Source organism: Brassica oleracea, chromosome C7 (assembly GCF_000695525.1).
Source record: "Brassica oleracea var. oleracea cultivar TO1000 chromosome C7, BOL, whole genome shotgun sequence".
NCBI classification, from domain to species: Eukaryota; Viridiplantae; Streptophyta; class Magnoliopsida; order Brassicales; family Brassicaceae; genus Brassica; species Brassica oleracea.
This window is the reverse complement of record NC_027754.1, coordinates 45919007-45934859: the sequence shown is the minus strand read 5'-3', so window position 1 is coordinate 45934859 and position 15853 is coordinate 45919007. Positions and strand designations below refer to the sequence as shown.

The following is a 15853-nucleotide window of genomic DNA, read 5'->3' as shown; positions in this document are numbered from 1 at the left end:
TCTAAGGAACACCTAACGAATTCGTGCGGATCCAAGGAAACGACACCTATTTTGAAAATAGAATTAGGAAAAAAGCAACAAATAAAGGGGATCCTAATTACCTAAATTAAACACACACCCAGGGCGATGATCTGAGGACTCAGCAACAAGAGGAAGCTCGCAATCAGGCAAACCCTTCGAGAAACCGACCACGGAACATGAACAGAAGAAAAGTAAGGAATCGAGCTTCGTCCGTAACCTAATTATTATCAAGATAAGATCAGGGGAAAGACACCCCTGCCCTCGTTTTGATTTAAAGCCCAAGCCCAAACCCACTACTTACCAACGGCATTACAGATGGTCTTAGTCTCATGAAAGAGACGGAAACTGATGCAATGCAGGGGGTCTTGGGTGTTAAGACATACTCCCTCCGTTTCATATTAAGTGTCGTTTTAAAGATTTTTTTTCGCTACAAAATAAGTGTCGTTTTCGATTTTCAATGCAAAATTTATTAATTTTATGCAAAATTTATTTTTCTATTAGTTGAAATATGGTTAGGTGTATAGGTAATAATGTTTTTTTTATAGGAAATGTACAAAATTAATTGTTTCCTTAATCCGTGTGCCGAAACCTAAAACGACACTTATAATGAAACAAAGCGAGTATGTACCAAGATCCGACAAGCTTGAAGCATTTAAATCTAAATGGAAGAATAGATTCACAGTCTCTGACCTGAGCGTGTATGGACTTTGGGCTTATGATGCCCCCACTGCATTTGCGTTGGCCATCGAAGAAGCTGGGACATCAAATTTGATTTTTGTCAAGACAGATGCCACCATGAGGAACATGTCTGGTCTTCAAGGTCTTGGTGTATCTCAATACGGTCCAAAACTTCTCCAGACACTCTCTAAAGTCCGGTTCAAAGGTCTTTCTGGTGATTTCCGATTTATCATTAGAGAACTGCAGCCGTCAGTGTTTGAGATTGTTAACGCGAATGGTCATGGAGGAAGGACCATAGGATACTGGACGAAAGAACATGATCTCTTGAAGAACGTAGACCAAAGACAAGCTACCACGACCACTTTCACTACTTGGAAATATCGACTCAGACCAATTACATGGCCTGGAGAGACCACCTTTGTGCCCAAAGGATGGGAGATTCCGACATATGGGAAAAGGCTGAAGATTGGAGTCCCAACTAATAACCATTTCCCGCAGTTCGTGAAGGGTACAAAGGATCCTATCACTAACTCAACAATATTCAGTGGATTCTGCATCAACTACTTTGAGTCTGTTATTCAAGCGATGCCTTATGATGTTTCCTATGACTTCTTTCCTGTAGAAGATATGGATTACGAGACTATGGTCTACCAAGTGTACCTTGGGGTAAAATATTACCAACAATTTTTTTTTTGTTTAATTAACCATGACCAAGAAGTGCAATGTTAAATTATCTGGTAGCCAACAGAGATCGAACTGCAGGTTCATTGTATTAGGGTTATCTCTCAAGTGCCACTAGCCCAAACCCCGTTGGTTCACTACCAACAATTCTCCGACCAACATAAACAGCTTGCTGGCGAAGGGAGAGCGCGTGGGAAATCAACGTAGTCCCTTTATTTTGGGAAGACTCAGAGAATCAGGTTTCTCAGATGCTAATCTCGTGACCTATGGGTCTCCAGAACAGTGTCACGAGCTACTGGACACAGAACCAGCGAAGGGAGGTGTTTCTGCAGTTTTCATGGAATTGCCATATGTGAGACTCTTTCTCGGACAGCACTGTAACAAGTATAAAATGGTTCAAACACCATTCAAGGTCGATGGGTTTGGCTTTGTAAGTCTCATACACCTTTGCAAAAAACACTCTCTATTGGAGCATTTCTTCAACTCATGAATTTATTGTGCAGGTCTTTCCCATTGGATCCCCTCTGGTGGCTGATGTTTCAAGAGCCATTCTAAAAGTGGAAGAGTCGAACAAGGCAAACCAACTGGAGAGCGCGTGGTTCAAGAAAATAGATGAAAGTTGCCCAGATCCACTCACCAGCCCCGACCCAAATCCATCTGAATTGTTTCCGGAAACTTGGCATGGACAGTTTTTGGGTTTTGTTTGTCGCTGCAGCCATAGTATGTGTTACTGCACTGGGGAAATGCATGTTTCATTTCTTGAAGGAGAACCGAGACCAAAGAAACCTGCAAGGATTGTGGGAAAGGTTCCTTCAGCCAGACACAAAGTCATACATAAACCAAGTGAAGAAATGTCAATGCTCCATAAATAACCATTAAGAAGCAAACAATGGCAGTCAAAGTTAGCACATTTCATTTACCTTTCCCGTTTTGTTTTTTAATTCCTTCAAGATTCATTACATGTTTAAGTAACGAACACATGCATTTTCCTAGGATCATGACGATCTTGTCCACTATGATATACAGTAAAAGGCTTTAAAAATCTGCCCCCGTTAAGATAGTGAATTCATAAGAGGAAGTAGCAGGCAAAATAGCATTTTCACGGAATATACTTTACCCATAGCTCAACTGGATTCCCAAAACCCACAAAGTCAAACTTTTTTAACCGCAGAACAAACTAAAATTTCCTTAAAAAAATATGCTATAGCATTTTGGGGAATTTGTGTTTCATAAACCTGCGAGAATTATGGGAAAAAACTTTAAGCCAGATCTAAATTCATATATAAATGAAGTGGCAAAATGTCAATGCTCCTTAGGCCAAGGCATTCGAGACACTAACAGTGACAAACCAAACAACGGCAGTCAAAGTTAGTACATTTTCATTTTCCTTTCACCGCGAGATTCATAACATGTTTAAGCTCCAAAACAAAACCAGACATTTCCTAGCATTCTGATGATCATTGTTAGCTATGATGTGCATAAGGTATTGAAATATTCTCCCCTTATGAACTACAACACCATGACAGTGACTTAACAAAAAAATGGTGTAGCAAGCAAATTTTACACACAACTCAAATTTGATTTCCGAAAAACACCAAGTCAAAAACATTCAACGCAGAGTTAAACTATAGATCAACATCGAATCACTTACAGAAGAGACGAACAATCCAGTGGGAGAAAGGGAATCAAAAATTTCGGTTGATACAATTATGTGTTTGTGTTTTATATTTATCAGATACTATAAAAGAAAATAAAAAAGAAACTAAATGCGTCAGCCCTAAGAGCACCATTAACCCTAGCACCCCATTTAATTTTTTTTTTTCTTTAGTTTTTTGTCTGATTTAAAAAAAAAAATTAAAAACGAACTAATCGCGGACTGCCACGTGTCAGTGGGACCTGCAAAACAGTGCAAGCACTGAAAAAACACGGCGCTTAATTTGGACTCAGAAGCTGCGACGTTTGTTGTTTTTGTGGGACCACAGTTGATAAGCACCCTAAACAACTGGGATAATGGTGCTCTAAAATACATAACCCGAAAACTCTGATGCAACTGCCAAGCCTTCCCTTACTGCTTTAAAAGCTTGAGAATCACATTTCTAGTTTTTGTTTTACTTTTTTTTTTTGGCTTCACCGGCATTCAAGACAAGTTAGTTAGAGTTTATAGTTCAGTTGTCGTTTTAATCCATGACAAGGGTGACTTATGTTTTAGTCTTTTAGTAGTTGGAAACCCATTTTAAACTCGATTTTTGTGTCTCCTTTCGTATTTATGATAAAGACATTACTCATACATAGTTTGTATCTATCAATACACCAGAGACATGATACTTTAAACAGACAAGAACCGGTGTGGATCTTACAATATTAAAAGGGAAATATGGTGAGTAGAGAGAGTGTCCACATCAACATGAAAATTTCAACCAATGAAAAAGTGTTATTCTGCCACTTCACTATAGTTGCTTTCTCAACTAAAAAATCAAAACTAGGCTTTCGTGTGGTTTCAAAAAATTAACTCTTCGTCTTCTTCGCCTCTCCATTCACGTTGGCGTAACTCTCCCCTTTTCACCTCCTCTGAACCTCATTTGAAACGTCACCTTTCCACATTCATGAATCATAATGCTCATTATTAGCTGCAACAATAATGGCTATTCAACTCTTGCCCTTCCCTAAAACTTATAGCTTCATATACCTCTTCTCCAAATCTCTTCGCTTAGACTAATTCTCCACCTCAAAATAATCATCAATTGAGAAGGGAGTGGAAATCAATTGCGATTTACAATCTCAGACTCGATGGTTTTTATATACTACCTTGGAAACTTAACAAAATGGTTTTTTTTCTTCCAGATAAGAATCAAGCGTTTCTTTTTCTGGGGTAGTACCACGAGAATGGAGACTCAGTTTAATTTAACGGCTTCAAATTGCTGAAGATGCAGCCTGAGGTCTGGTGAACCTTATTCAGTAATGATCTTCTTGCTAAGCCAATATCCATATTATTATTTTGTTTCAGTTTGGGTTATATATGTTCCTCAAGCCTGCTATTTTCCTTATGTTGGCATATTTGTTTTGAGTTGCCCTGTTTTCCTGAGATGTATATTGTTGTCTAAAGGAGAACACTTCACGGATGCGGTTGGGAGTCCATTCTCCATTTCAGCTGAAGTTCTGACCAAGGATTACGATCCATAACCACTTATTTGGAGCACGGGTGCGATGATTTGAATGCTACTCTGGCTCCAGCTTTGGTTTGTGAGGTAAGGTTGTGACAAAATTTTATGTTTTTGGTGGTTTTCTCATGTTTGTTATTAATCTAAACAGAAACGTAAGAAGAAATCTTTGAGTGCGGTTTGGGAGGGTACACTTGATTAATCATCAGATCTTAGGTCACAAGTGTCTAAAAGGCTAATATCTGATAAGAAAGATGCTCGAGAGGGACCCAAGCGAAGTCTTGCTGCTCAACAAATCTTGCATAAGTAGAATCATGAACTCCATAGTTTAAGAAGATATGTAACTTAACCTTGGTTTATTTAGTTTTCCAGGCCTTCCATGAATGCACCAGATACACCGTCATGAGTCGCTTGAAGAAGTTTTCAGCAATAGACAAGCAAACATGATCAATGTTGCTGAATCAATTTTAGAATAGATCTATAACCGTCTATGATGAACCTAAGTAACGCGAACCAAATTATTATATTTGGAACTGTGTGAAGTTTTTTTGGATTAGGTTTTGATATTGGAGTTTTAATCAGTGTTTCATCTAAAGTCCTGTTTTTGTGAAAACAGGTGTTTGATCTAAAGTTATTTATTTTTATTTTGGATCGATTAGGTTATGATATTGAAATTTTCATTGGTTAAGCAAGAAACTGAAGCCACATGAGTTTGTTTAATATGGGTTGGCGTGTTTGAAGAGTGGGGCAGCGGAATTAGATGAATGTGGAAATGCAGAGCTATGGGTTGGGGATTATGGTGAGTAAACGCATATTTAACCAGTCTCATATCTTCTTAACTATTGTTTTCAACTATTAAAATGTGATTTGGTGTTTGGTTTATAGAATGCAGGAGGTGACGGTGCCGTTGGTTGAGTTCTTGGATGTCTAGGAGAGTTTTACAAAGAAGGAACATCACCAATTCCTCCTGTTGACATTATCAGTACTCTCGGTACAGGAAATGATTTCTCAAGGATTTTGGTTGGATGAGTGATCTTTCTTCTCTCTGATGTCATCACGACCAGTCTCCTAACAAATTGCCTTTATAGATTGTTTTTTCTTCCTCTTCTCTTCAGGAAATAGTGATATACTTGGTTTAAAAGATATCTTCATTCTCAGTTGTGTAACTCATACTTTGCTAAAGTGCATAACAACTGCACTGCAGTAGACACATTATAGAATCTTTGTAAACTCTGTCTATTGTGCCAGTGGTCGAACTAGAAACTTTGCTAACAAAGAACATAATGAGGTTTTGGAGTAACCACAAGTCATTCAACGAAATGAATTTGCTATATATTTTTTATTTATAAATGTGAACGTAGGGCCAACTTAATTTCTTCTGGAATGCTATATTTTAGCTGCTAAGCTAAGATCAAGCAAAGATTTAATCTCGAACATGTCGATGAGATGTTTAAGAATCAGCTTATATAGTTATGAATTAACCATTGTAGGTTATATATTTTGAGATAGCCATAGTATCACATAAAATATATTCACACTTTGAATAGTTACGCCTTTAATTTTGTGTGATTTCCTAGCCAACTTTTGTTCTTTTCTTTGTAATTTTTTGGCCAACTTATGTCTTAAATTTTTTTCAAAATTTTAAAGAATCATATTTAAATTAAAAAAAAATCACTTAAAAATTAAATTAAAAACATACAAATTTGTGCCATGTGGTGTGAACCACTGAAACAAATCAATCATAATTACTTTTTTTTTCAATTAGATCAATCATAATTACACACTACAAAAAATGTATGTTTAACTATGTCCAAAAAATCTGTCAAAACCTACATGTCCAAAAGTCCGTCATAACTTTGCGGCTTGTGGTGTGTACCACTGAAAAAAATCAATCATATCGTATTAAACTAAAAAAAAAAATTTCTTTTATGGTTTTTGATTATGCTCAGTAAATCGCATTACAAATCATCATGTACTTTTATGCAGTATCTAAATATGAAACGTTCATATTAAAATCTCCTACAGATTTTACCCTTTTAAATAATAAATCCTTATTTATTAAAATAATACTAAAATTTTTAATATTGAAAATAAACTATAGTTTCAAAAATTTATAAGTTTATTCAATCATTGTTATTTGTCATCAAACTTTACAGATTTAAGCATTCAAAATGAGTCAAAAAAATTATTCAAAATGATTACACATTTATGAAATATATATATATATATGTCTGGATATTTATATATGTAGTATATGAAATGAAGGTTATTTACATATTTTCAAATAATAGTTTTAAAATCAAATTAGATGATATATAAAAAATATATGATACATAAAACTAACAGAAAATATTAAAATTTTATTAAATATAGAGTATTTGAACTTTTAATAAAGAGTCAAACATGATTACCAAAAGATTAATAGAAACTTGGGTAACTCTGTTTACATCTAAAATATATATTAAAATATAAGTTAATGATATGCCAAACAAAAAAATTATAATCTTTCAAAACAATTCATTTTAATTTGTCAAATACTATATCAAAACAAAGAAATGATATAATATAACCTTATATTTAAGTGTGATTTTAAAAATATATAAGTTCTATAGACAACGCGGTAAAACCTGTAGTATTGATAAAAAAATGTTATAAACTGAATCTAGCTAGGCATTATCTTTTGTAACGATTTGAATTACAGCTTACAATTAATATTTTATCTTTGGTTTAGGAAATTGTGCAAAACATTTAAGTCTCTCTGAGTTCATTTATTGTGAGAAAGAAGAAAATGAACCGGTGAAATGTGAAGAGACAACAACAATCTTTCTTTGTACTATCTTGTAACTTGGGTTTGTTGAAGTGATCTGAAATGGTGAATGCATCACTCTTATCTCCGGCAACCCCACACTTCTTCCAGCCGCTTCTTTCCCATTCCAAGAGTCACCTGGTATGAATCTCTCCGTCTATTTTTTCCTTATAGATAGTCTTACGTATAACTGTTTTGTCTGCTGCAGAATATTCCTGCCAAGTTCTTCTCCGGACACATTGAGGGAAAACAGGAGGGCAAGACGGTAACGTTGAGATCTGATGCCTCGGAGAAAACATGGAAAGTGGAGATGAAAGGCCAAAGACTCACTCAAGGTTGGAAGGAGTTCGTTGAGGCACATGCTCTTCGAGTCGGTGACTTTGTCGTCTTTAGACTCGAACGAGACATGCTGTTCAATGTCACTGCTTTAGGATCCAGCTACTGTGAGATCCAATACACACCCTCTGGTAGTCGCCGCCAAGAAGAGGAAGAAGAGAGTGTTGGAACAGGTATAAAACTGAATCATCGGTTTAATGTACTGTACATACACGTTCAGTTGAGACTTTCTATTCTTGAAACGTTTCATTTTCTGATTCAGAAAAAGAAGTTGAGAAGAATCTGACAAGGTTTGTGACTTTAACTCCTACGTCAAGCAGTTTTGAGACCGGTAAACAGGTAGCTTTTCGCACCACTATGTCTGGTATCTTTAGCACACTTGAGTAAGATCGGTCCTAAATTTTGGGGGTTATAAACAGTTTGGTAAGGATTTATATATTTTTTTCACAAATTTGGAAGATTATATATATTTAATTTTTTCTAAAATTTTGGGAGCCATATTATTAGCTGGTTTATATTGGTTACATTGTATATGTAAATTAAGATGGTTTAGTTCGGTTTAGTAAACTCTCTATATATACTTGTAAATAACAGTTTTGGAGGTTAACGAGATTGAATATACAGATATTTTACACATTTCTCTCATGATCTTCAATCTCTATTATGTTATCAGAGCAATTCCAGCTCGTTTTTTCTGATTTCGATTCGATTTTTTCACAAACTCTTCAATTTCGTCATCAATTCGTGTAGATCCAGCTTGGTTTATATTGGTTACATTGTATACGTAAATTAAGATGGTTTAGTTCGGTTTACCATTGTATATGTAAATTAAGATGGTTTAGTTCTGTTTAGTAAACTCTCTATATATACTTGTAAATAACAGTTTTGGAGGTTAGTGAGATTGAATATACAGATATTTTACACATTTCTCTCATGATCTTCAACCTCTATTACATATGGCAATGCTTCACCAAATGTTCAGGACCGGCCTTGAATTTGAGTTTCTAAATTCTAAATCTTTTTTTTTTTGCAGCATTTACCAGCAAATTTCACGAGAGGGAACGGACTCATCAAGCCGGGGAAAATAATTATGGTAGATAAAAAGGGTGATGAGTGGGTAATGGAGCTTAAGGTTGGAAAAACAAACGTATCTATTATGTACATGTACATTATGAGTCGTAATGGCTGGAGAATCTTCTGTGACGTGAATGAAGTAAGAGCAGGGGAGTCTCTAACTTTGGAGTTGATCAGAGGAGGCGAAAGTCCTATGCTCAAGTTCTGCTCCGAGGTTAGTTATGAAATTCAAATAACTTGCGTTCAACCTTACGTTTTAGGTTTTGCCTAAAGTTATGAAACGACTTGTACTCAGATGGAGCAGGCACCATTTGAAGCAGAGGCTTGTGCTCACAAACGAGCTAAATGGAGTCAGGAAATAAGGGAGAAAACAACTGAAGAAGGAGAACCCTCTCATCGCGCTAGGGCATCTAACAAAACCAATGCAAATCAAGAAAACTTACAGAACAAGCAACCTTGCTCTGTCTCAGATCTGTTGACTGAGGTGAAACATAGCGTTGTAAGTACTTTAACTAGTATCAGACAGTGTCGTGAAGAGCTAAAGACAAAAGAACAAGAACTAGAAGATTCATTGCAGGAAATCAACAACTTAGGTAAGATAGTGTAATTTCACTAATTTGATATATGTTCTTATAGTTTATCTTTAGCTCTACTCTCTATTTACTAACAGTTCCATGTTGACACACAGAGAGGAAAATACAAAGGAATAAAACAACATCCTCAAGTAATAACTAAGTTTAAATGTGGAGTTGAAGATCATCCAGACTTTTGTAAACTCTGTTTTATTTGAAGTATTTGTTTCAAAAAAGATTTTCTCAGACTTTTAGTGCTGGAGAATTAGATTGTAGTTACCTAGTCCATTAGTTTGGCTCTTGTTTCCACCGTTTAGTCCCACTGATCTATTATGCTAATAAAAAAATTCAAGACTATGACTGTAAACTTGTGTCCTCGATACTCATTTTTAAATGGTGGTTGCTCCATCTGAGTACAAGTCTTTTGTTTAGTAATTTCAACTTAGAGAAGCCCAAACGTTCACTGCAAGTTATATTGTATCTCCAGAGTTAGAGACTCTCCTGCGACTACTTCATTCGCTCCACACAAACACTCCCAACCCTTACCTTCATCCATAATATAAAATAACTCCAGTTCTGATATTAAAAATAATTTAACTAATTATTAACACACTAAATATGGTAATTTCATTTCTTTTATTTTAAGTAGATTGAAAGAGATGACCAGTCGCTGGCAAAACTTCATGCTGTTCAGTGTTTCCGAAAAATAACTGCAAGGCGTTTGTTGAAGAATTACAGAAAATATCTCCGTCATTAATTAATAATCTGTTACAGTAAAGAACGGCGTTACGACTTCGTAAAAGAAAATAATAAATGAACTTTCAATTCTGTGGTGGTAAACCACAAGTATAATCCCGAGGAAGACGAATTCAAAGGAACAGCTTTCAAAAAAGAGTTTTATTTTGGTAAAACTTCAAAAAAGAGTTCCTTAGAGATTATTCAACAATGGTGGATCCAGTTATGGCTTCCTCAACCAAGAAACCAATCTTCATCTTAGATCTGTCCGGACAAAACTCAAACCCTGTACCTTCTCTTCTTATCTCTTATAATCTCTGTTGTTACAGTTTAACATATGGTTTTGTCTTTTTAGCAAAAAAAAAAAAAAAAACATATGGTTCTTCCCTTGTTGTTGTTGTTGTTTTTATTTGCTAAAATTTGATTATTGTTGTTGTTTTTGCAGATGATTCCTGATTCCTTTGTTTCGAATCACTTAAAGGGTAACATTCAGTCTACAAAACTGAAACTTACTTCAGATGCTTCGGACAGAACATGGGAAGTTGAGTTGGATGGTCAGAGATTCGCCCGTGGATGGAAACACTTCTCTGATCACCACTGTGTACGAAGCGACGACGTTTTGAGCTTCAGGCAGGACGGTGACATGGTCTTCCACGTTACACCGTTCGGACGCAGATTCACTCAGCAGATTCAGTTCATCTCGTCTACCTCTGAAGCTTCTGATGATGATGATGAACACAATATCTTTGATGATGATGTTTATGATGATGAAGATATTGGTGATGAAGATGTTGGTTATGATGATGATGCGACATCGGAAGAGGAACTGTATCCAAATAAAACTTTGTCGAAGAAGAGAGCAAGAACAGAAACAGAATGTTCATCCGAAAACACTTATCTTGTTGCGCACGCCACACCTTCAAGCCTAAACCGAAACCATATGGTTAAAATATAACTTAATAATTACACTTGAATCTTTTCAATATAATTATTCTCATGTTTTGCTACGTATGATTTATCAAGTCTCGATGCTGCAGTATCTTCCAAGCAAATTTGCGAGGGCAAATGGTCTGAACAACAGACAGTGTGAGATCGATCTAAGGAACGAACATGGAAAGTCTTGGACTCTTGATCTTACACACCACAAATCAACTGGTCAAGCATTTGTCCGTAATGGCTGGACAAGTTTCTGCAAGGCAAATGGGATCAAAGCCGAATCTTTTCGTAGATTCAAATTTGTCCAAACCGGAACAAAACCTGTGCTACAGTTGTGTCCCAACACTGAAGGTGATGATGAGATTGAAGCCGAAGACTGCTCAGAGCCTGCTTCAATGAATCAGAACAAGATCGTGGCATTAGAACTTAAACCTTACATGTTTAAGTCAGGTCGAGTTGTAAGTTCCAACACATATTGTCTTCTTTTTTTTTCTTTTTGTCATTGTCTAAAATGGGTTGAGTTTTGTTAAAGCGAGTACCTGCATCATTCGGAAGAGCTAATGGGATCAATGAAGCGGGAAAGATAACTATAGTGAACAAAGATGGAATAGAGTGGAAGTTACATCTAGGTAACATGAAGGGACGTGAGCTATTCTACATTAGAGGTTTAAGAAATTGTTTTGTAGCCAATGGTATAAAGAAAATTGGTGATTCCTTCACACTAGAAGCTATCAGAGGAGGACCTAATCCTATTCTCAAGATCTGCTCCAAGGTTAACACCAATTAGCTCTCATTTCATGTTTCTGGATTTTTGTTTGGAGAAAATCTTTATGCTAAAAAGAATTGTGTTTTAAATAAAGGAAGCATCATGTGATGGCTATAAGACTCCACAGCCAAGGATGATTCAAGCGTCACGAGATGAAGAAGAAAAGGAAACTAAAGTACAAAAGAAAGCTCGAGTTTCTGCAGTAGGAGGACCATCTCACCGTACTAGGGCATCAAACAGATCTAGTGCTGGTCCATCAAACTTGCAGCCCAAGCAACCTCCTCAACCTTGCTCTACCTCTGATCAAGTAGCAAAGGTGAAGCAGAGTGTCGTGGATGCTTTAACCGATGTAAGACAGTTTCGGTCAGAGCTCGAGGTGAAGGAACGTAATCTAGAAGCTGCGCTGCTGGAAATTGATGTGTTAGGTATGTTAATCTAAGCAGCCCACGAACAATGTCTTAATATTTATCTTTTTGGTATACGTTTTTTTTGACAAGTGTAATGTTGGAACAAGCAGGGGAAAAGATAATGGGAATCAGCAAACTCTTCAACATCAATCAAGTCTAAAGCATGTGAAGATCTGAAAAGTTTGGAGGGACAAGATCAGAAAATGAACAATGTGCTTTTGATAGGACGATGGACTTTAGAAATTCACATGAAACATCTACTTCTCTTGCGTTTCTACTTTGAGATTTTTGTTTAGTCATAAGTATCTTATTCAAACCTAAACAATTTTAAGTTGATAAAGAAGGGATTGATTGAATTTTTTTCTAGTTGTTGCTCAAAATTATATCATTCGCTAAACTCATAATTAATGTGTATATATATCGGACTTTTATACTTTAGTGGACTTATCTGCATATAATTTTTAAGAAAAAAAGAATTTTATTAAAATAAATTGCTTAAATCTAAAAGTCCGAAGCAAATAACTTAAACAAGAGCAAAAACACACATATCACATGATTAAGCTCCATATGATTTGAAAATGAAACTTGTTAGAATGACGACAATGACAATGTATAAATAGAAACACTTTCTGGAAAAAAAAATATACGTTCGGAAGTAGAAATATTACGCAAAAATCAAATTAATTTAAGTTATTTTAATGGTTAAACACTGTCTGAGAAACTTACCATAAATATGTATTAGAGTAATCTCAATGGTTTTAATCTCAAACTGAGTATCAAAAACAAAAAGTATTTTTACCAAAAAAAAACAAAAAGTATTTTTACCAAAAAAAACAAAAAGTATTTTTACCAAAAAAAACAAAAAGTATTAGTATTTTAATGGTGTTTTATTAAGTATAATATTTAAATTTGATGAAGATGAAACTCATTTATAATTTGAAAAGTGTCTAGAGAGGTTCTAATGAGGATTTTAATTAGTCTTTTGGACTTTTTTTTTATAAATAAGAAAAGGTTAAAAAAGAAATACTGAAGGCGGGATAAGAACGGTTGAGAAATGCTACCAACACGTGTCATCATCATGTGAAGAGAAAGGTAAAACGCAGCAGAAGATTCTCTCTCTTCCCATAATATTCTCCCTTCTTATGCAACCCTAGGGCGAGGAAGAAAAAGTCATGTCCCTCGAGAAGAAGCTTTTTGAATATGGGGAAAAGCTTGTTGATCCACTACCTGCTGTCAAGCTTCTTGACGTGGGTTCAAGCTATATATATTCCTCTGCATTTTTATTCTGTTTTTGCAAAACAAAGTTTCTTTTTTGATATTAAACTCATGAATCTTTATGGTCATAGGTGGAACAAGAACTTTTTTGGCTCCGTAGTAAAAGATCCTAACCACAAAGTCCACAACTCCTTCCACTCTACTCGGACCAGATCAATGAACCAGTAGATGACAACAGTAGGGTAGTTGTTGTTCTCCTTCGCAAACTGTAACTGAACTTGTCAAGATACACTACAGAGTCAACAATAGACACAGAGCAAACAACAATGACAAAGTTAAGTTACATTTTGCAAAGAGAACAACAACTACCTACTATGCCATTTTGAGATTTTCTTCCACTGGTTCGTTGATCTGGCCGGACTGGACTTCGGCAGATACAGAATGGAAGAAGTTGTGGTTATTTGTACTATAAATATCCAAATGAAAGTGTTGGAGTTTGATGTTTCCCTAAAGACTCTTCAAGCATTCAGATGTCGATGTGAAAGTTTCTATCACTTCCTGCATTTATGAGAATAACTGCTCCATATATGCTCCATATGATGATGAAAAAAATTAGGGTACGCTTCTTGTTTTACTTATTTTTTTTTCTCTCTCTCTCTTGGTTACTCGACTGCTTTCTTTGTCTCACCGCACTTATTATTGAGATGTTCCAGCATTTTCTCAAGTCTCTAAGGTACAAACTAATAAAGCTCTTTTCTGCTACAAATTGAACTCTAATATGGAAAGTATATATCTTTCTGATGCTATAGTTTTCTATCTCTACCTGTTCTGTAATCGAGCTTCACAACTTGATTACTGTGTGTTGCTTATGTCTGACTGATGATGAATCTATATATTTTTTTTTTTCATTCAGGGATCACCATCCAATCAAAGTATCTTTAGATATGGAGAACATTATGTCCCTTGTGTTACAAGAAAGCGATGATATACCTCCAGAGTTGCTTTCACCTATTCTTCATTATGTTAGAAAGGATGCTGAGGTGATGATTATACGTGTTCTTAATATTTCTATTTTTGGAAACCACTGCTATTTGTGTAACTCTCAATTTGTCCTCAGGTTCCTCGAATGCTGCAGCCTTGATAGCGAGATGGAGAAGACAGCTTCAGAAGGAGAATCCTCTTACCCCACTCACAAGTCCAGTCCCTGAGCATGGTGACTTGTCTGTGACACATCAGTTGGCTAAGTTGAGACAGAGAATTGTAGACACTTTAACCAGTGTAAGACCGTTTCGCTCTGAGCTCGATTCAAAGGAACAGTACATTTTGACCAGTTTGCGAACAGTTTCGGTCTGAGATAAATAAGAAGGCAGATAATTTAGAGGCTTCGCTGCATGAATTTGAAGTCTTAGGTATGTGATCTGGTTTCTGATGAACTTGTCTTTTTTTTTTCTTTTGTCGTTTGTTTTGGTTCAAGGTCTCTGACAATATGATATTGGGACAGGAGAGAAGATATTTGGAACTCATGATCAAGTTTAGACTGGAACTGAAGATCAACAAAATGGACCCAAGTAAAGTACTAAGTTGACCAGAATCAGCAATCTCTTTTTTTTTTTGTATTGTTAAGTAGAAAAATATATTTTGGATAAGCACCGATGTAGCCATTAATTTGCTAATAGAACCAAACGTTCCAACTCGCAATGCATGCTAATAGAATAAAGTACCAATTATTTATACAACTGAACCAAACAAAGGCACCAAGAAGATATACAACAAAAAGATAAATAAACCAAACAAGAAAAATCTCCAAGAAAAAATCTCTAGAAAAGACAGCACATAAGTCATTACAGCGACATCTGTTTGAGTCTTTAATTAATTTGTTAGTACTGATTCGAAGGGTTTCGTTTTCATAGTTAATGCATTCGGATCATGCTTAATTATTTCTGTATTGAAAACTTTAGACTATCGTTACACCTTTATAGCCCCAACAATATAGGAAATCTGTTCAAATAAATGAAAAACTTTAATCGAAAAAATGAATAGTGAATGATTGTATCCACTAATTACAATTACTAGAAATTTTATCCGGGCTACGGGATTATTTAAATATCATTGTATTCGTAGCCCGGAATTATTTAAATATCATTGTATTTAATATATATATTACACATATACTACATCTATGTTATAAGAATATAAATAGTAAATTGAATTAGATATGAGTAAAACTCACAATATATTATTTTTGCTATCTAAAATACATATGGGATGATGGTCAAATGTGAAACGAATAAAGACTTTGTTAAATCTTAGTTATTATCCAAAATATTTTTTTCTTACATATTATTTGTTAATCTCAGTTGATTTATATATTTTTTACTTTAAATCACTAAGCTTGCAGTTTTTACTTACAATTTAGCTCAAATTTACAGGATTATAAAATATTTATGATTTTTAGAATCTATATGAGT

General features: G+C 35.2%; 2 protein-coding genes, 1 long non-coding RNA gene and 1 pseudogene across 3 annotated transcripts; all 4 read left to right on the top strand.

Annotated features, from left to right (window-relative positions):
* The first annotated feature begins 197 nt into the window (after positions 1 to 197).
* Positions 198 to 2259, top strand: LOC106303445 (annotated as a pseudogene).
* A 1987-nt stretch (positions 2260 to 4246) lies between these two features.
* On the top strand, positions 4247 to 4755 carry LOC106306774. The gene is made up of 3 exons (XR_001263184.1): positions 4247 to 4335; positions 4484 to 4625; positions 4690 to 4755. It is a non-coding gene; the product is annotated as an uncharacterized LOC106306774 (long non-coding RNA).
* Positions 4756 to 7309: 2554 nt separating this feature from the next.
* Positions 7310 to 9665, top strand: LOC106306771 (B3 domain-containing protein REM5-like). Its single transcript, XM_013743518.1, has 6 exons — positions 7310 to 7485; positions 7553 to 7853; positions 7943 to 8019; positions 8714 to 8968; positions 9050 to 9347; positions 9443 to 9665. Exons 1-6 carry the CDS (start codon positions 7408 to 7410, stop codon positions 9487 to 9489), a joined length of 1056 nt encoding a protein of 351 aa, XP_013598972.1. The 5' UTR covers positions 7310 to 7407; the 3' UTR covers positions 9490 to 9665.
* A 606-nt stretch (positions 9666 to 10271) lies between these two features.
* LOC106305206 (putative B3 domain-containing protein REM4) lies at positions 10272 to 12418 on the top strand. Its single transcript, XM_013741576.1, has 6 exons — positions 10272 to 10349; positions 10507 to 11004; positions 11099 to 11455; positions 11530 to 11769; positions 11858 to 12188; positions 12281 to 12418. The coding sequence occupies exons 1-6, from the start codon at positions 10272 to 10274 to the stop codon at positions 12328 to 12330; spliced, it is 1554 nt and encodes a 517-aa protein (XP_013597030.1). The 3' UTR covers positions 12331 to 12418.
* The last annotated feature ends 3435 nt before the right edge of the window (positions 12419 to 15853 follow it).